The sequence below is a fragment of the Hermetia illucens genome, chromosome 3 (assembly GCF_905115235.1).
Source record: "Hermetia illucens chromosome 3, iHerIll2.2.curated.20191125, whole genome shotgun sequence".
In the NCBI taxonomy this organism is placed as follows: domain Eukaryota; kingdom Metazoa; phylum Arthropoda; class Insecta; order Diptera; family Stratiomyidae; genus Hermetia; species Hermetia illucens.
The window spans coordinates 30630976-30652089 of NC_051851.1; the positions used below are offsets into that span (position 1 = coordinate 30630976).

Consider the following 21114-nt stretch of genomic DNA (forward strand, 5'->3'; position numbering starts at 1 on the left):
GCAAAATTTGCCAATACACACTCAAGCTTATGCTGATGACGTGGCTTGCTGTGATCGGGATCTTGAAACGGTGTGTAGGAATATAAAACGTGCCGTTGATTTGCTAGACAGTTGGTGCCTCAGACATGATCTTTCAGTTAATCCAAATAATACCACAATGGTATTATTCACAAAAAGGAGAAAACTGAATGGATTTTGCCTCCCTGAAATGAGGGGTACTACCCTTCAACTCTCCAAAGAAGTGAAATATCCGGGAGTCACTCTAGATAAAAAACTTCTCTGGAACAAACATGTATAGGTAAAGATGAAACGAGCTTTCACAGCTTATAGGCTGTGCGGACTCAGCTTATGGGCTGGGGACTCAGGCCTCATGTGGTAATGTAGATATACGTTGCCATCATTAGGCCGCAGATCTTACAATGCCTTCCGATTCTCGTGTCCCCATACGTCTGTTTGGTAGAAGATATGAAGTTACCCTGAAGCGTAGAGAGAACTGGGAAGTCCCAGAGGAATGCGTGGCGGGATATACGGAAGTCTTCTACACCGATGGCTTAAAAACAGAAGAGGGTTCTGGAGCCGGAGTCTACCTCTCGAATAAAAACGTGAAGTGGGCTTTTCCTTTGGGACAATATGCAACGGTTTTTCAAGCCGAAGTTTATGCGATCCTAAGGGTGGCAAACTGGGTGATTGATGAGCGGTTGAATAGCAGGTGCATCGCAATCTGCAGTGATATCCAAGCTGCATCGAGGGCGTTGAGTAGTCCTGTGATCACCTCAAAAATCGTTCAGGAATGAAGAAATCGTTTGAACTCTATCTCTAGATTCAATACGGTGGAACTACTCTGGGTACCTGGTCACTGTGGCGTAGAGGGAAATGAAATCTCGGATGCTTTAGCGAAAGAGGGGTCAATCTCTCCTATGTTGGGACCGGAACCAGCAATTGGAGTATCAGTAGTATTGGCCAAGTCTATTTTCAAAAACTGGGAACAAGCTTCCCACAATGACAGATGGCAGAGCCTAAATGCTGCTCGACATACCAAACTTTTCCTGCCAGAACCGAACGTGCGTACCGCAAAGTTTATCCTATCGAAAAGCAAGAGGACTTGCAGGTGTATTGTGGGCATTCTGACAGGTCATAATTCACTAGCTGGGCATATGTTCACAGTAGGAATTCCTCAAGATGATACGTGTCCCTCATGTAATGAGGAAGCGGAATCCACGGAGCATTTCCTATGTGAACGCCTCGCCTATGGACGCATCACGCATCATGTCTTTAGTGCCGATGCTCTCCAGTTGCGACGAGTAGCATCACATCCACTAACGGAAATCCTGCGATATGTTAACGAATCCGGAATATTCCGTTAGACGGGGGTGGCGTGGGTCAACATGGCCTGAGTGCTCAGAAGCTGTAGCTTCCCCCCTCAACACACACACACACACATAAGTCGTATTTTAAGAGATCTCGGTGTCGGTGTGTGCACGAAAATATGTTAGAGGATGTAGTCCAGCCATTGAGTGAATCTCTATTCGCTAGAAAGCCGTGGTGTTTCCAGCAGGACTCGACCGTGCTCACAAAGCCAAGATAATTCAGTAGTGATTAGGGGCGAATGTTCCTGACTTCATAATCGCGGATAAATGGGCATCAGGCAGCCCAGATTTGAATCCTCTGGACTGCAGCCTTTGGACTAAGTTAGAGGAGGCTGTAGGGTGCGATTGAACTTACATCGATTTGGAGAGTTTGCAGGCCAGCATCGTGCGTGCAGCTCGAGGAATGCCGCTTCATACCGTGCGTGAAGCAATCGATGCATGGCCTCACAGACTTCGAGTTTGTATAGCTGTTATCGGTGGCCGTTTTGAATAAATTTTTTTTCGTTTGAAAGCTCTATGTTTCCCATTTCTAATGGTGCACTTTTCTATTGATTTGGTTTATTACTTCGTGGGAAATAAAGATTTGTTTGATTAACAGAACTTATGGCTATACTATGTACGAAATCCTTCGAAAGTTGGCCACAATTTCGACTGTTCAGGTTGGCCGAATATAAAGATAATTTCACCGGCGTACCTGCCAGAATGTCCTTGCTTCCTTTTTTCCTAGTCAGTTTGGGAAGGTATTTCGAATTTTTTCAAACGTCGTCCAGTGACCAGGGGGCTTAACATGAGTATCTCATGGTCCCCCTGGACACGGATTGATTTGGAGACCACAATGAGAGCTTCGCCATGACTAGCACCGCAGTACTGGTTTATGCTGAGTGCACGCTAAGCATTCATATCAGTTAGTGCGAAGTCTATCTAACAACGCTGCCGCCTCTAAGGGATATGGCATCCGAGTTGTACATTACAATTCAACGCTGGAGCTCACAAGGGGCTCTGCTTTTACAAGGGAACCAATCGCAAATAACTGAGCCGATAGTACATCTTGCAGGAATTTTCCTGGAGCATATGCTCTCACAGGGCCTTCTTCCATGGTACAAGATAACCGGTGATGCTTCGTGGCAACATCCACTTCTGATGAGTTCCATTGCAGATTCAAGTCTAATCGCTCTCCTCGAGAACGTGGGACTTATTTTAGGCTTCTCCTCTCCTCAGGAAGAATAGAGAACATTTCCAAATTGAAAAGCTCTTATATAATTGTTATTATAATATTTTCCATTTTCAAACCGAAATGAATAAGCCAGAACACATTCTATAATGCAGTATACAATCCCAACATACGTTTTTCAACCACAAAGAGAAATGAAAAATTACAAAGTCATCGAAATTATTTCATCTGCAATTCATTCAATGTCTAATCTATTGCCTCCTCAGTAACGTGCAAAATCATCGTTGAGGTAGTGAGGTGTGCCTAACAAACAAAAATGAACTTCATATATTTAACAAATTCAGCGTAGTCTACGCCCTAACAAGAGACAATTTTCTAGGGAGCTGGTCAGGGAAGCGGAAGATGCCGTAGATCACAACGATTTTAGAAATTTTTACATCACTGGTACTTTAGGTTGGGGGTTGCGTAGGACTGACAACCCTACACGTAAAACCGATGTTACGAAGCCACAGAAGGAGACTAGGACAGGAAGGACTTTAAAACGACGAACCCGGTAACGACAACGGAATAGCAATTTGCGCACTTTCACATGGAACGTGCGCTCCCTGAAGAGACCGAATGCTGCTCAGCAGCTAGCCGATACCCTGGCCCAATATAAGGTCTATGTAACAGCGCTGCAAGAGACGTGCAGGACAAGGACCGGTTTCCTGGAGAAGAACCACCATATGCCCAGAGTGTTTTTCTTAGTCAGCCAAAAAATGAAACCTGCTGTTATCGGCTTTGCAAATATAAGAGAACCGCTACGCACTCTGCGTTTGCGAGACAAATTTAGAAATATAAGCATCATAAACGTTCACGCTCCTACAGAGGGGACTGCAGAATCGGAGAAGGATACATTCTACAAGGCAGTTGAGGGGATCTTCCAATCTTGTCCCAAAATTATACTTGGAGATTTCAACAATCATGTATGGACAGGGACGTATTCAGGCAATACGTCGGCTCCCATAGCTTACATAGGGATGCCAATGAAAGCGGTCCACAAACATACGTTGGTCTCTCCAGACGGGACCACTTTCAACCAAATTGACCACGTGTTGATCGAACGCTGCCACCTCTCAGCCTTGATGAATTTTAGAACATATAGGGGGGCCAATATAGACTCGGATCACTATCTCGTTGGCATGGTACTCCGAGCTCGAATAACAACACCACGCAGAATCCCCTCTGACAATCAGGTCAGAGTTAACACTGAAGCCATCCACAACACAGCCCTCCGCGACACCTATAAGGGCGAAATGGATGCCATAATAACCGCAGTCAACAGAGGACCTGGAGATGAAGCATCAACAAATGATCTTCACAACCACAACGTTCTTCAACGTTATCCTTGATACGGCCGCAAGGATACTTGGCCCCAGCCGCAAGAAAAGTCGGAACGGCTGGTTTGACGATGAATGTAACCTAGCTACGGAACGGAAGAATGCCGCATACCGAGTAATGTTGCATTCTCTTATCACGACTCGATCAGACTTATCACGAACTCCGTCGAGCGGAGAAGCGACTTCACAGATGGAAAAAGGAAACCTGGGAGAACCAACAAGTCTGTGAACGGAAGTTTTACCAACAAATCAGCAGGATGAAGCCCTATATACTTCGATGTTCATCCAGTGAGACAAAGAGGGAAATCTGATTTCCGATAGAATGGGCATATTGGAGCGATGGGTTGAGTATTTTGATGAACTGCTCAACAACCAAAATATCGGCGAGTTGGAGGTCTCGCCAACTGAAGACGACGGACAAATGCTGCCACCACCAGCATAGAAGAAACAGTCCGTGCAATTTATCGGCTTAAAAACCATAAGTCGCCAGGAGCCGATGGAATTACACCTGAATTGGTTAAATATGGAGGTGACCAATTACACCGTGGTTCATCAACTGATACTCAAAGCATGGGACGGCGATTCGATGCCTGACGACTGACAACGAGGTATTATCTGTCTCATACATAAGAAGTGGGATATCACGCAGTACAGCAATGATAGAGGTATGACGCTGCTGAGTACCATCTATAAAATATTCTCCTCTATCTTGCTAGGCCAGATAGCCCCATACGCCCAGAACATCATTAACCCATATCAAAGAGGCTTCAATCCAGGCGAATCAGCAACAGATCAGATTTTCTTTGTGCGGCAAGCGATGGAAAAACTGTTGGAATATGGACATCAGTTGCACCATCTTTTCATCGACTTTAAAGCCGCCTATGACAGCAAAGCCAAGGTAAAACTTTACACGGTCATGAGAGAATGCGGTATCCCAACGAAATTGATAAGACTCACTAGGCTGACATATATATGCGAGGCCAGATAAAAGCAGTAGGATCACTCTCGAGATCATTCAACATCTACAATGGTCTAAGACAAGGGATGTCTTATCACGCGTCTTCTTCAACCTGGCCCTGGAGAAAGTGATTCGCGATGTCGATGTAAATGCGAGAGGCACCATTCTCTTCAAGTCCACCCAACTAGTGGTCTATGCTGACGATATCGACATCATGGGAAGAACAACCCGAGATGTACAGTCTACCTTCATCTATATCGAGTATACCAAGTAGGCGGAAATTGGGGCGAGATCTCGGGCTGGACTTTAATGAAGGCAAGACAAAGCATTGTACATGGGGGCAACGTCAGCGCCAAAACCAAAAGAACGAACAACATCGAATCGCACTGGCCAAACGAAAACAATGAAGATAGGAGACTACAACTTTGAGACCGTTGATAATTTCTCCTATCTAGGGTCGAAAATCACAACTGATAACAGCTACGATGATGAAATCCGCGCACCGTTGTTTACAGCCAACCGAGCCTATTTCAGCCTACAAAAACTGTTCCGCTCGAAACGTCTCACCATTGGGTCAAAGCTCTTACTGTACAAGACAATGATCTTGCCAGTCCTCATGTATCCCTCGGAGATTTGGGTTCTTAGCAAGAAGAATTGCGAACTCTTGGCCGCGTTCAACAGAAGAATCCTCCGAAAAATTGTTGGCCCCCTACATGAGGATGGACGATTCCGTAGCATACATAACGACGAAATCAATGAGCGATACAATGACCGTCAGGTAGTGGATAAAATCCGGCTCAATAGGTTACGGTGGGTGGGTAACTTAATCCGTATGGATGAGGATGATCCAGCCCGAAAAATCTATAAGGGCAATATCTATAGTAGAAAAAGAAGACGAGGCAGACGCTGCCCGAGATGGAGCGATGGAGTAGGTCAGGACGCCAATGGTGGATCTCGGTACAAAACCGGGATGTCTGGAGTTCCTTATTAAGGCAGGCCTAGACCGGATACCGGTTGTTGCACCGTTGATGATGATGGTGATGGTTTTATCTCCGCTACTCATTATTGGTTTAGTCAGGGTTTGAATTTCATGCTTAATGCCTGACTGGATAATTAAATATATCGAATACTTCCAATTCCTAACATAATTTTAAAGAATGGGCTACCGCAGATTAACACAATTTTGGACGCAGTTCCCCTTCATTTAAAGTCCAACCAGCAAACGATAATATTTCAGTACGCAGATGACTTTTTCATTGCCATGCTATTAACATAGTATGCTGGTCCCAAGCCTAGTAAAACAACAATAAAATGTTGAGATCAGGGAAAGAGATAAATAAAGTATAGTTGGAATTATTCCACTATGCTAAATCCTATCTGATCCCTCTTGGTGACAAGTCCCGCGACATGCCGACCAAAAAAATGCATCCAATGTCGTTAGAAACAACATGGTCGGATCGGAACCGCTTGTGAACGGGACAAAGGCTGAAGAAAAAGAAGACCTAGGAAAAGTCAAATAATTATAATTGTTGGCACTACATTCCAATTGGATCAGGGCCTTGAAGTGTGTTAGAAAAATGCATTCAAGATCGTAGCGGTACACTACACTACACTGTAGAAGGCAATGTGGTCAGCATTGCGCTCGCCCAAGATTATTGCCCTGATTTGATTCAGGTACCCATTCACAGCTGAGTCGACTGGTATCCGACATCCACTCACGATAACAAATCTCTCTGCCACCAGGGAGATTTGAATCGCGACCATCCGCTACGGCAGCCCTGCGCTCTGACCACTTGAAACATTCGGACAGGAAAAGTCAAAGGTCAAGGGCAATCAGTTATCAAAAAGATTACAGAATATCGGATCACTGTTGGGAATAGACAGATTTGTCCTCAATTACGGTGCACCTGACCCATCCGAGTATCTAATCAAGCAGATAAAGGCGTTCACAGCGTCCCAATTTAGTAAGCGCTCTAATTTAGTCAAGTCAATTCCTACTCAGGTTACCTTTGTTGTTCCTAACGAACTCTCAACTGGCCTCATGATGTTAAAGAATGGATCAAAAACTTTTTTTAGCTTGGTTTTTGAAGATGCTCTTTCAATGGTGAGTGAACTTTACGGCGATTGGTGGTGATACGAGCACACAAGAACATAAAGGATGCAGGGGCAACGTAGATCGAATGAGATTAGGTACTTCCCAAACTCCCGAGTTCGAATCGGGCCAAGGATGATGACGTGAGAGGGAGTAAGGTATCTAGCATTCTCGAGTCTGACTAACATGGTGGGGTAGAACTGTACTTAGGTGCTGGCGGACTTTCATAGTCAATTTTGTGGTCGTGGATTTATTTATTACTTTTCAAAAATCTCCAGATCTACGGGCCTGTTTGGCTACAAGCAGAAAGATATTGCTGTCCGAGCTTCCGAGAAGTGCCTTTTCCTACCTATATGAAATTTGATATGCCTTTTTCTTTGTCGAGATGATGCGCCGGGTGAGATGGAACTTTGATAGAATACGGAGCAGTTGACCAATGTTGTGCCTATTCGATGTTCAATGCTTCATGAGTTCTCTGATTCATCAGATGATCCTTTACTAATGCACTGCAAACAAATTTCACGATTGAGGTGGCGTTTCGCCATTAGTAAGTTCTGTAGATAGAGTGGTATTGAGTCTTCATGAGTTGGAACTTTGGTTCAAGCGAGTTTAGTTAGTTTCCAATCCCCGATTTTGAATTATTATTATCGTATTGGGTAAACGACTTTTGAAAATGTTCAATGACGTCATTTGTCTCCCGTGTAACATCTATTCGATAACTCTGGGCTAATGAATTTAATGCAAATGGTCTAGAATTGCCTTTCCAACAAAGTTCATAAGGGCATCTCAAAATAAAGCGAATTAGCAGCGACAATTGGTATTAGTGACCGCCGTTTTGGCCAACATCCAACGATATAGGCAGGGTTTCGGAATTTGCACTTACTCCTTAATAGTATGTAGAGGATCTCCGGAAGAAGAATATTCTTTCACCAATTGACACGAAGACTAGAATGTGGTTTGAGCCCGGAAAGCAATTCAATGTTATACCGTCCAGAACATAGATAACCGATTAGGTTTGATCTCACATATGTATGCCTTGGAAACAGCATGTTCGATAGCGAAACCCAGGTGTTGGTTGCCCTCTTTTATTCATCTGCGCGCTCCCTAATGTCGTAAAGATAGAGCAGGCTAGTTCTCGTTCTGGATACTGTTGCATTGATCACTTCAGTACTCTGTGAATCCTTCATCTGCTCCTTATCGATTTTGAGAAAGTTTTCGACAGCGTAAATAGGGAGTGTATCTGGAGTGTTTTACGTAGGAGGAGCTGTATCGAGGTGAAATCTTAGAGGAATTTGAGGTCCAAAGCGGGGTCGACTTAGGTTACATTCTGCCGGCCATATTATTTCTTCTTATCATCGGTGACGTTCTTCATGGTACTTTATCCGAAAAATGTGGAGGACTTCAATGGAATACGATATGTTTCTTGAAACCAACTGCTCGCACGCCGAATCATGGATCCTGATCAAATAGCTCTCGATTTGGAAAGAGATGCAAGTACAACACCATAGAATCAATGTTCTAAACCTGAAAGGTCATCGAACTCTTCTTATCTGCATTAATGGGGAGAATATCAAAGGAGTTGATCAATTCGGTTACCATGGAAGCGTAGCTTCTGGCGACGGTGGCACCGCACTTGATGTCGCTCGACGTATTAACAACACCAGATTTGTCTTTGCTGGTTTGTTCAAAATTTGGAAATGCTGTTATCGCAATCATCAATCTCAATCTCATTAAATTGAGACTGTTCCGTCCTAATGTTATTTCTCTGTTGCTATATGGAAGTAGCACATAGAGAGTGACACTCAGCCGCCTTGTCAACACCTGCCTGTATTGTGTTATCGGAGTGGGCTGACCAGATACAATTTCAAACGCAAAATTTCATCAACGCACAGATCAATTACTCGTGGACGTGTTGATAAGGAGGAAATGTCAGTGAATTGTTCACACATTGAGGAATAGGATTGACTATCCCAGCAGGACTGACGAGTGGACCGCCCTAGAAACACATGGCACAGAACTGTGGAGGAGGAGTGAAAGCTTTTCTTCAAGTTCTGGAGTAGTGTGCAGCCCGCAATCTGTGAACAAGTGTGCATGCATCGACGTAATTGAAGCGTTGTGTCCCATTCGGGGGTAACTAACAATCGTAATTTACTCATTTGTAGACTTGGTATGGTTAGCAATTATAATGAGTGAAAACCGCTTGGTTCTGACCTAACTTGGTCGAAGCAGAGATAATTTTGTTCCAGCCAATTGAGAGTATCCTGAGTCCTCATTCATGAAAGAGCTCGATAGTGTTTATTTTTGCTGAAGAAAGGCGTTTTATTGAAAAATGGCGTTCATGCTTAAGAAAGTGGCAAGCAATTCATCCCTAATTGGTTTCAATGAATTCAATCTACTAAAAGAAAATCGCGAGGCTTTATTCTTAAAAAAATAAACGTTTTCCATCTGCAGTCATTCTTGCTAACTTTCAGTTGAATCCTGTTCAAATTATATACTTGGAAATGTGCTGAAAATTTCTACCTCATTAATTTATTATTCGTTTTTGTTTCAGGGTGTACCAATAAAACGTGCCGACTCGTCACAATGGTGGGAGCTTTTCGATACAAACACCCAACGTTTTTACTACTATAATGTCGCATCACAAACAACAGTTTGGCATCGTCCAAACAATTGTGATATAATTCCATTGGCCAAATTACAAACTCTCAAGCAGAACACCGATCCAGGTGATAAACGCGATGGCTGCACACAAACATCACATTCAAAAGTACGTTTACAAAAGACGGCATCTCGTGATAGTCATCATCGGCATCATTCATCGACCGGGGGACATGCTCGCGTTCAATCAGCCGGCGCTTCGGATGCTAAAAGTTCATCGGAATTGTTATCCAGTCCACATGGGCGGCATAGTTATCGGTAATTTTCATGATTTGAATATTTAATAGTGTTGATTATTCATCAATATTTAATTGCTCCGTTCACACTTTTCTTTTTTTGTATTACTATTTGAATATAGATTGCCATCATCCGATACCTCATTAGCCGGGAAGTCTGAGACTTATAGATATTGTCGACACTCACAAGGTAATGTTTGTCATATTCGCAGTGGGTTTTGATTTATTTATTCTCTGCGCTTAGTAAGCGTTAAAAGTAAAGAAAAATGTCGAGTTATTTGCATACACTTTCCAATGAACTCAGGTTTTTCTTTGAATTTCTAAACATTTTAGGAATGCACTCGTCTCGAGTCCGTTTCCATATAGAGTAACGTAAAAGTGAATGAATTGTAATGTTTCCCGTCCTCCAATTAACAGTAGTTATTTCCCGCTATAACATTCTTGGCGAAATTTATAAACGGCAGGGTCATTTGCATATAGAAGTCTACGGTTTTACATGCTTATTTCTGTAATGAAAATAATACTGCTTTGCAGGCTCGACAGCATCTCACGGTAGTCATAAGCACAAGGATTCGGGAAAATCAAGTGATTCCAGCTTATCCAGCGCACATGGGTACCGTCGTTTACATGAGGGCGGAAGTCTTCGCATTAGTAATACACAACAGCACAAATCCAAGCATTTATCCGATAATAGGTAAACAGAACCGAAACAATGAAGAGTATTATATTCAATAACAACTTTATCTTTTCTCGGCAGTTATCGTATTCTTCAAGAGAGCTCAAGTTCACATAACATTCCGCATGTTCCTTACGGTACTGCTGAAAAGCAGCAGCACTATCCTCATTCAAAACTGTCATACTCAATATCGAATTCATCAGATTTGGGTGGATTGTCTCCCACCCATTCAGCAAATACACCGATATTAAAAAAGAAATTATCATCAGAAAGTTCAATTCATAGTAAGCGTGATAGTTGCGGAGGAGTATCAAAACACCAAAGTTTCGATTATACAACAGGAAGTAAGTGCCGTTTAATCTTGAATAGAGTAAGCCTATGATAATTTAAGCACCAATGGCAGTGGAGGTTTTTAAATATAGGCCTAAATGAAAGATTCAAAATATCGGGTTCAGATTATCGTAGGTGAGCTGTGAGGCAAATGAGTAGTAGGAAATAACGGAAGTGAGGAGCACAATGCGTTGGAATAGTCATTGGGAGAACTGAATCTAGTCCTTACAATGCCTTCTGATTTTGGGGTCCCCATGCACCTATTTGGTAGAAGATATGAACTTATCCTGAAACCCATTTCTCTGGGAGGTCCCTTCTACACCGATGGGTCAAAAACAGAACAGGGTTCTGAAGCCGGAGTCTATCTTTCGAGTAAAAACGAGAAGTGGGCTTTTCTTTTGGGCCAATATGCAACTATTTTTCAGACTAAAGTATATCGCAATCTGCAGCGATAGCCAGGTTGCACTAAGGGCTTTGAGTAGTCCTTTGGTCAACTTGAAAATCGTCCAAGAATGTAGAAACCGATTAAACTCATTTCCAGATTCAATACGGTGGAACAACTCTGTGTATCTGGTCACTGTGGTGTAGAGCGAAATGAAATTTTGAATGTCTTAACAAAAGAGTGTTCAATTTCCCCCATGCCGCGAGTGGAACTAGCAATTGGAGTGTTAGTAGCATTAGCTAACCTGCAACAAGCTTCCCATAGGGACAAGTTCCAAAGGCTTAATGCTGTTAGACACACCAAACTTTTCCTGTCAGAAACAAGCAAACACTACGGGGGTATTCTGGGCTTTTTGACTGGCCATAATTCACTAGCGGGGCATATGTTTCTCCAACATACGTGTCCATCCTGTAATGATAAAGCGGGATCCACGGATTTTTTTTTCTAAATGAGTGCCCTGTCTATGGACGCATCAGACATCCGATTTTTGGTGCTTATGTGCTTCTGCTGCAGCGGATAGCATCACATCCACTAACGGAAATCCTATGATGATGATCATCATCATCAACGGCGCAACAACTGTTATCCGGTCTAGGCCTGCCTTAATAAGGAACTCCAAACATACCGGTTTTACGCCGAAGTCCACCAATTCGATATCCCTAAAAGCTGTCTGGCGTCCTGACCTACGCCATCGCTCCATCTCAGGCAAGGTCTGCCTCGTCTTCTTTTCCTACCATAGATATTGCCCTTATAGACTTTCCTGGCTGGATCATACTCGTCCATACGGATTAAGTGACCCGCCCACCGTAACCTATTGAGCCGGATTTTATCCTCAACCTGACGGTCATGGCATCGCTCATTGATTTCGTCGTTACGTAAGGTACGGAATCGTCCAACCTCATGTAGGGAGCCAAAAATTCTTCGGGAGATTATTCTCTTGAACGCGGCCAAGAGTTCCCAATTTTTCTTGCTAAGAACCTAAGTCTCCGAGGAATACCTGAGCCCTGGCAAGATCATTGTCTTGTACAGTAAGAGCTTTGACCCTATGGAGAGACGTTTCGAGCGGAACAGTTTTTGTAGGCTGAAATAGGCTCTGTTGGCTGCCAATAACCATGCCCGGATTTCATCGTCGTAGCTGTTATCGGTTGTGATCTTCGATCCTAAATATGAGAAATTATCAACGGTCTCAAAGTTGTATTCTCCTATTTTTATTCTTCCTGTTTGACCAGTGCGGTTTGATGTTGTTGGTTGGTTGGTTTTTGGTGCTGAAGTTGCCACCATACACTTTGTCTTGTCTTCATTGATGTGCAGTCCAAGATCTCGCGCCGCCTGCTCGATCTGGATGAAGGCAGTTTGTAAGTCTCGGGTCGTTCTTCCCATGATGTCGATATCGTCAGCATAGACCAGTAGTTGGGTGGACTTAAAGAGGATCGTACTTCTTGCGTTTATCTTAGCATCACGGATCACTTTCTCGAGGGCCAGATTAAAGAGGACGCATGATACCACATCCCCTTGTCGTAGACGGTTGTTGATGTCGAATGGTCTTGAGAGTGCTCCTGCTGCTTTTATCTGGCCTCGCACATTGGTCAGGGTCGCCTAGTCAGTCTTATTAATTTCGTCGGGATATCGAATTCTCTCATGGCCGTGTACAGTTTTACCCTGGCTATGCTATCATAGGCGGCTTTAAAGTCGATGAACAGATGGTGCAACTGTTGTCCATATTCCAACAGTTTTTCCATCGCTTGCCGCAGAGAGAAAATCTGATCTGTTGCTGATTTGCCTGGAGTGAAGCCTCTTTGGTATCAGTCTGTGTAAGGATGACCAAGGAAACATCCCAGGTAACCCTTATAACCCCCTTATCGATATCAAGAAAAGTGGAAGTGCCAGCGAGAAGTACAGCTTTGGCGAACTCGGAAGTTATAAACAACACACCTGTTGAACTTCCTTTTATTGAAGAGATGAAAACAGCCCTGCCCTTCCTTCCAGCGTATGATAGCATTAAACGAGAAGTACTATATCACATCATGAGCAGGTTCTGCCTACTAGAAAAACTGGTACGAATGAGCGAACTGATGACGGCTAAGACTAAATCCCATGTAAAGGTGTTTGGCGAGCGAACGCAATGCTCCGAAACGAACTACGGATTAAATCAAGGAAATGGACTCGCCCTCGTGCTTTTTAACCTAGCTTTTGGGGTTATCCGTAAACTGGAGTTAGGTACAACGAGAAGATTGTTCTACAAATCTTCGCAAATAGTGGCATTCGCTGGCATGGCACGTTCAATTCCAAACGCCAAGGAGATATTCCTACAAATAAATAAAGCAGCGCAGAAGTCGGCCTAAGAATTAATGAAAAGAAAACCAAATGCAAGACCCAAACAAGAAGATAGGCGCCGATACGACAAAACCAATCATCATCAACAAATCATACTACTCAGTCTTACGGACACGCAGACTTTATCAAAGTCCATCCATCATTCCAACGTAAAGTTCTACGTTGAATACTTGGACCGGTAAAAGATGGAGCTGACTGGCGAATTAGATACACCCATGAGTTGTACCAGCTGTACGATCGTGTATCGGTGGTGGCAAGGCTACGAAAATTGTAGTGGATCGGTCATGTAGAACGGATAGACGACGAGCGAATACCTAACAGGGTATTCAAAGGCACACCCGAAGGACGCCGCTCAGTAGGAAAGCCACGCAAACAATGGGAGGACTCAGTGGACGAGGCCAATAAAAAGCTGCTGAATTTTTTCAACTGAAGGACGTGATCGAAGGATTGATCGGGTCGATTTGGTCTGTCGTGATATTGAAGCCAAATCCACATTTTCTCTCTAATGTGGTCACCTGAAATGAAACCTAGTTACAATACGAAATCGGAACATCAAAGTTTGGAGTGGTACACAAGCAACTTTCCTCGTCCGGAAAAGGCCCGAAGTTGCAGATTCACGGTGAAAACTATGTTTCTGGATTAAACGGGTTGAAAGGATTATTGTTTTTTCATCAAATGGAAATAATCTTCTTGATTTGATCCTAATATGTGTAGTCTTCTTTCTAACCACCTTTTAGTGTCAGCTTTAAGATCGAATTTCAACTCTTTGAATTCAAAAGAACAAAACTTTATTTCCCCCCTGCCGCGGATTGTGCGTGCGTTTTCGCCATGTGGGCTGCATCCATGGCAAGCAACAGCAAAGCTCCTGGCGCGGAGCGAGAGTTGCCCGTCGTGATGCAGTAGGCGAATTCTCCAAGGCCTGATTAGGGAGACGTAATGTGCGAAGTCTGCACAGGGATTCATCTGAAGTGATTTCGGCCACGAAACCAAACGGGGATAGCCTTCCGAGTTCATATGTCTCAGGACAAATCCTGGGACATGTATTCGCAGTTCGGTTATTAGCGGTTAGCTCCCTAATGGGAGTTTCATTGGGGTTGTGGTTACGACCCAGCGGAAAAGAGACCTTCGGGCCTAAAGCATGCAGTTCCCTTGAAACTCGGGTACCGTACTCCTTAGTTCGATAGAGACTTGTTTAGGTCTTGCATCTACCAATATGAATTTTGTGCCATGCATTCAGTATAGACTGGTGGCGTTTTTGTTACCACAGCGGGGTTCTGATTATGTACACAAAATCAATCCGTATCTTAAGAAATCGTGGGGTTAAGTCTAAATAGCAGGCACTCACGTAAAACCTCGCTGATGTGAAACATCAGGCTCTATACAAGCAGAAAGTAGCGCTTGTGTGGCTGGTAATCGATCGGCTCCTGGTGTGACGAGCTGGCAGGCGCTCAAGAGACATTTGGTATTGCTGGTTGTTTGACTTGCCTTAATACGCTGGGTTTAGATGGTCCGTAGAAACGGTTTTAGCAACCGCGTTGACGTCTATGACGAAGGTAAAGTGGTCGACCTTTTCGCTGACGTGATAACCGGTGAAGATTACTCCTCGAGGAGCTGCTTGAGATCTAGATCATGCTCGTGATTTTCCGAGAACAAGGGAATGTCGTTCTGGCAGATACGGATGAACGGTAGTTTCCTGAACAAATCCTTCGCACTGGTTAGCATCCTTTGAGCTGTATTACCGAGTCCGAGTTGCATGCTCAAAAACTCGAACTGACCGAAAGGCAACAATCTTGTATATGTATTTGATAAAATGCTTGCTGAAGGACAATGATAGAGAGCAATCAGCCGTTGGTGTCTTGGAGTAGATCTTGAATTATTGGTAGCGGATGATGATCGGAGCAAGCGCATCTGTTGAGCTGAATATAGTCCCCAGTGGGGCGCCACAGAATTTAGAACGGTGGCCCATTGATTCGACGATGATTGAATAATACTGCGCTCTAACGAACAGCTGCTTGTATTTCACGTTGATGGGATCTTCTGGGATTGCTGGAGTCTGCCGAGTGGTTATGAAGCGAATGCCTGGAACAGGACCGAGCGTGCTCGTGGATGGCGGTCGGCGGTGCTCGCCGATTGCAATGCTGGGAGCCGCAGTTTTCTTGTCCAGTGGAGGTGGGTTGACCAGGAAACTGTGTCTAGATCTGAACTAGGTGTAGCAGAGTGACCACGCTCTTGATGGCGTCTAGAGTTCTACTGTTGTGTATGTCGTTCCGTCCGGTTTATTTGTAGTTGCAGAAAACCAAAAAAAGCTAAATTTTCTTGAAAAAGAAAAAAAAATCGCTTATATGTCGGTATTCCAAGTATTCCATTATTCCATTTTGGGTCCTCAGGAGATCGAGTGGCCTGGCTGGAAATCGGTGGTGTACTAACCCAAACTACTTCCGGTTTATTTTATTTATTTATTTTAATCATCGTTTTTAATTCCTGGACAAACTGGGAATGCACAGTTTCATGCGGAAATACTCCATCGGTTGCGAAAACGAGTTAACCGCGTCCTATCAGACATCCAGACGCCGGGTCACACTTTGTATTGCGTTGATACCCTACCTCACAATCCTATAGTCCAAAAATGGTTTCACCTGACATTTTTCTTTTTCTTCCCCATGGACGGAAAACTATTCGACAGCAGCATTCCATCAAATGACTCCTAGAAAGCGTTTTATAATTGGCAAACACGTTAAATCCGGTATATCGAACCCAAAAAGTGTGGAAATATATGAGCAATAAATTATTTTGTATACAATCAGCCCTACCAATTATTGCTCATACCATGTTTTATTTAAATATCTTCGTCTTTCAGAGCAGGCTAATACTATTGAAATCACCTATATTTTCTCAAATATCAATCAAAGCCCTTCATTTTCTATTTATTTTTATAGATGCTGCGATAGTTTCATTAACACGTTCGGGGAGTTTTATGTCATCGCCAACTTCATCACATCATCATCATCCCCCTTCAAGTTCGATTCAGTCTTCATTATCGCCGCAACAACAGCAACAATCACTGTCGTCTTCCCATCGTAAGGCAAGTATTGATGGAAATGGCGGCGGCAGCGATGATTCAATGCATGAGAAATATTTTAAATCTGTCGAAAATACTCCAGTATCACGTAGACGTCATACCACTTCCACGAAAACTAGCAATAAAAAGCACTCTAGCGACTCGAGTCCACAAAGTCCTATTAGTCCGCAAAATAATGTAATTTTTTGAATATTATTTTCAAATTTTAATTCTTGCTCGAATACGTTCTTTTGTGCATCTTTTTTCGTGAAGATTGATTCTATAATATTGAAGATGTGAAATAATTCTTTCGTATTCAAGCAACAATTTTATCATTTATTTACCGTACAGGCATCAGGTTCCTCACATTTATCATCTCCAATTGTTCCGTCTAATTTCCAGACCCACGCTAATAAATCTGCTCGACCGTCTGTTCTTAGTAGTTTATCGGCACTAGAGCCACCGCCAAGTATGTGTTACAATATGTCTTCTAGTCATAAAAATGATCCAGATTTTATCAATTTGGATTTAACATCGAAACCGGAAAAATACTTGGATAAAATGAAATTGGATAAACGTTCGCCAAATGCAAGTTGCAGCGGCGGTGGCAGTAGCGGGAGTGGAATTCATCACTCATCCCATTCACCTATCGGTGGAAGTGGTGGCGGTAATCTTCTATCGTCAATGGATCATCAACAAAAAATCAATAATAGTAAATCGCCCAATACTAGCGGCGGTGTGAAGAATTCAGCACAAAGTTCATCGTCTAGTCAATACCCTGCTGTAGAAAAATACAATGCTAGCTTAGTAAGTAGATTTGTAATTAGTCAGAGAAACCTTTCCTTTTCTTTTGGTTTTATTCACGCTAACAAATGAGTGGAAAAAAGCCCTTATATATTTTGATCATTTAAATGAATAACTGATGACATCATATAAAAAATATTTCCAGTTAATATTTTGTTTATGAATAAGCAAAATTCTTTTGTAATTGTTCTATTCTTTTATTGTATAGGATCAGTTTGTAAGTAGGTCCAATGTTGATCGGCATAACAAGGAATCGAGAAATGCAGAAAGGTCATCAGGGAAACATCGGAAAAAGCATCATACACCGTCTAGTGATGTGGAGTACGATAACGGCAACATATCACCACTTTATAGTAATTGGGATCAGGTGAGAATTATATAAAGCTTAGTACGAATTTGTCCACAGAAGCAACCGCCAATTTGACACATTGAAAGACAACATTTAGGGGATCTTAAAAATGAACCATCCTCGATTCCTCCGTCCTCCATATCTCAAGTAGTTTTAAAATATTTGAAAATCTGATGGGGCACGTTTATTCTGGTTGCTTTAGAGATCAGAGGAAATAAGGAGAGGGTGATGTCAAGGAAACGGCAGGGATGAGGCGAAAGCGGTTGACTACGAAACGAAAAAACAGGTACAAAAGAGACTGTAGTAGCTCCAAGGAAATATCGATCGCGGCTAAGCTGAATTTATGTTTCCACAAGAGCGAAGCAATTATACCAATCGGATTTACTGATGCTAATTTGAAGTGCTTAAAATGTGTGAATGGGTGAATCAGTGCTACAAGCTTTACAATCAACTCCAGTTCATGGAAGTGTCAATGGTGTGATCTGCCTGTTTCGATTACAATGTGTAAAAATTCCAATTGATATGCATAAAACTTGATTTCCCACTCCTCAGTTGACTTCAATGTGAAGGTTACTGTTCTGATAGTTGGAACAACATCGTCCTCTCCATCACCTCCCTCTATTCTAATGTTGGGAATACGCTGTAAAGAAGCATTCATTTTTTTTGCACAGCAACCGTTGGCTCTGGTGCCGTCCAGACTCAGGACCACACGATTCCTAAATAAAAATAGAGTTGTTACTGACTTCCCACTTTATTTGTCGAACATAAAGTAAACTTATGTCAGGTGATTCCCGTTGAGCAACTGTTACGGATCGTCAATTCTACAAGAAAAATGACTGAAATAACTGCATGTAGTGCAGCCTACAGAAACGACAAATAATATCTTATAGTAGACATTTTTGCTCTATGGAGTGAAGTATGTTTCTCTTTTCCATTCCCCACGGATCTATTATTGAGAAAATTCATAATTCTATTTCTAAAGGGGCAAAATCGCCCCACCTTATAAAGACAAGATGCTCTGAACATCAAATTTTGATTCTTGGGGCAACCATTCCTCCCACGATCTATCGTGAACGCATCGCACAAAATATTTTAAAACTATTTTAAAACTATCGTCCTTTGTGTGGTCCTTCTGGAATATCACTTTTTGGTACCGGTTATATTGCGTTATTTTTGGTTCGATAGATGAGAGAAACTTTCGAAGAAAGTTGTCCACTCAATATGCCAAAGAAGGGTAAAACACCATGGTGGAACTCGGATTTGGCAAAACAGAGGAGAACGACAAGGATGCTCCTCAATCGTGCTCTGAAATGTGATTCAGGTGCTAGCTGGAATCGCACAGAACGAGGCACAAAAGACTCTAAAGAAGAGCATAAGATAACGATCATCATTGAAAAGCTTTTGCGAAGAGGCAACCTCAAAGTTGAAGCGGATTCTAGTTAAAGAACGTAGCCAGAAACTGGGTTATTTACGTTTACAGAGCGGGAGGTACACAGAAAGCGATGAAGAAACGGCATACCATTTGCTTGAAATGCACTTCCCAGGCAGCATCCAAAATCTAATCTCGGGGCCAACAGGGGCATACAGCCCTCAACCGAGAGACTGGAATCTGGCATGCAAAGTAGTATCACTGGAGCGAGTGAAATGGGCATTTAACTCGTTCCATAGATACAAGTCAGCAGTTCCGGATGGCATCATTCTTGCGCTAGTAATAGAGGGATTGGATGCCCTGGGTCTACATATTCGGAATATATATCGTGCATGGCTACCACACACTTATATTCCAATTAAATGACGTGATGTGAAGGTGTTATTCACTCCCAAACCAGGGAAACCCACCTACACACACGCAAAAAGCTTCCGAACGATCAGTCTAACGTCCTTTCTACTAAAAGAACTAGAAAGACTAGTAGATCGGTTCATAAGGGATACACACATTCCTAAGTGGCTACTTCACCATAGGCAACACGCTTACCAGAAAGGCAAATCCATGAACTTACGGCAAAAATTGAAAAGGCGATGTCCGAAAAAGAATACGCCTTAGGCGCATTCATGAACATGCCTTCAATTATGCCTCATTCGCCATAATTTGTGGTGCGGTAAGACTGCATGGAATCGAACCGCTGTTAATAAGTTGGATCCTTCACTTGCTAAAGTGGAGAAAAATCCACATATCCGTCGGCCAGAAGTCTTGAAGCAGAAACTCTTAAGAGTCCACAGGGAGGGGTTCTCTCTCCACTGTTATGGCTCTTGGTAATGGATACCCTGCTGTGGCTCCTGGAGGACAAAAAAGTCTTCGTGCAAGCATTTGCAGACGACCTAGTCGTAATAATTACCGGCGGGCACAGTATGTGATGGCTTGAATGCAACTCTGCATGGAATACACAGTTGGTGCCCCCGCAATGGACTCACGTTGAACGCTAGGAAGACTGGACTAGTTATGTTCACTAGGAACGTCAGGTGGAGCAGCTATACGCTACCCACCTTATCAGGGGCGGAAATCCACCTGGCACAAACAGTCAAGTACTTAGGAGTACATTTCGACTCCAAGTTAATGTGGAAGCACCATATCCAGGAACAATATCAGAAATCCTGCAGATTGCTCTAGTGCTGTAAGAATGCGATAGGTAAGACCTGGGGACTTTCACTAAAATGGATATATTGGATGTATACATCCATAATAAAACCCATTTTAATGTATGCATGCATCGTCTGGTGGCCAAGACAGAGACTTGGTTGCCTAAGTATTACTGGAGCAATGAGTACTACGCCGACTGCGGCACTAGAAGCTAAATTTACCCCCCATTCACTTGGAGGTGAAACGAAAAGCAGCCAATGACGCATATAGGCTCGATACCATTGGGGTGTGGAAAGGCAGCCAATCACACGGTCATGCGTCTATCTGGAAATTCCTTGACAAATTTCCAGTAGCCTTGATGCCGATCGATCATATGGTTTCCAGATTCGCCTTTAAAAAGACATACACTGTCGTAATCACCGAAAGAGAAGAATGGTCGACAAATGGCCATGAGCCTTTTCAGATTACAGACTTAATATTCTTCACCGACGGGACAGTCATGGAGGGTGTATGGGGCGCAGGAGTGTTCTCGGAGAATCCGATTATAGAACTGGCCCGACCCCTCGGAAAAATGACGACCATATTCCAGGCGGAGATATATGCCATTTCACTGGCAGTAGAAGAATGTCTGCGACAAAAATGGAGTGGTCGCACCATTCGAATCTGTTCTGACAGTCGGGCG

At 43.1% G+C, this 21114-nt stretch overlaps 1 protein-coding gene across 3 annotated transcripts in view; it reads left to right on the forward strand.

Annotated features, from left to right (window-relative positions):
- The window catches only part of LOC119651103, a 51379-nt gene that overhangs the window by 13648 nt on the left and 16617 nt on the right, over positions 1 to 21114 (forward strand). For 2 of the 3 annotated variants that reach the window (XM_038054460.1, XM_038054461.1), the window contains 7 exons: positions 9519 to 9883; positions 9984 to 10051; positions 10396 to 10555; positions 10619 to 10881; positions 16580 to 16899; positions 17104 to 17508; positions 17714 to 17872. In XM_038054460.1, the coding sequence (XP_037910388.1) occupies positions 9519 to 9883; positions 9984 to 10051; positions 10396 to 10555; positions 10619 to 10881; positions 16580 to 16899; positions 17104 to 17508; positions 17714 to 17872 (1740 nt within the window). The remainder of the gene's footprint in view (positions 1 to 9518; positions 9884 to 9983; positions 10052 to 10395; positions 10556 to 10618; positions 10882 to 16579; positions 16900 to 17103; positions 17509 to 17713; positions 17873 to 21114) is intronic. The other variant, XM_038054462.1, reaches the window with a different exon arrangement.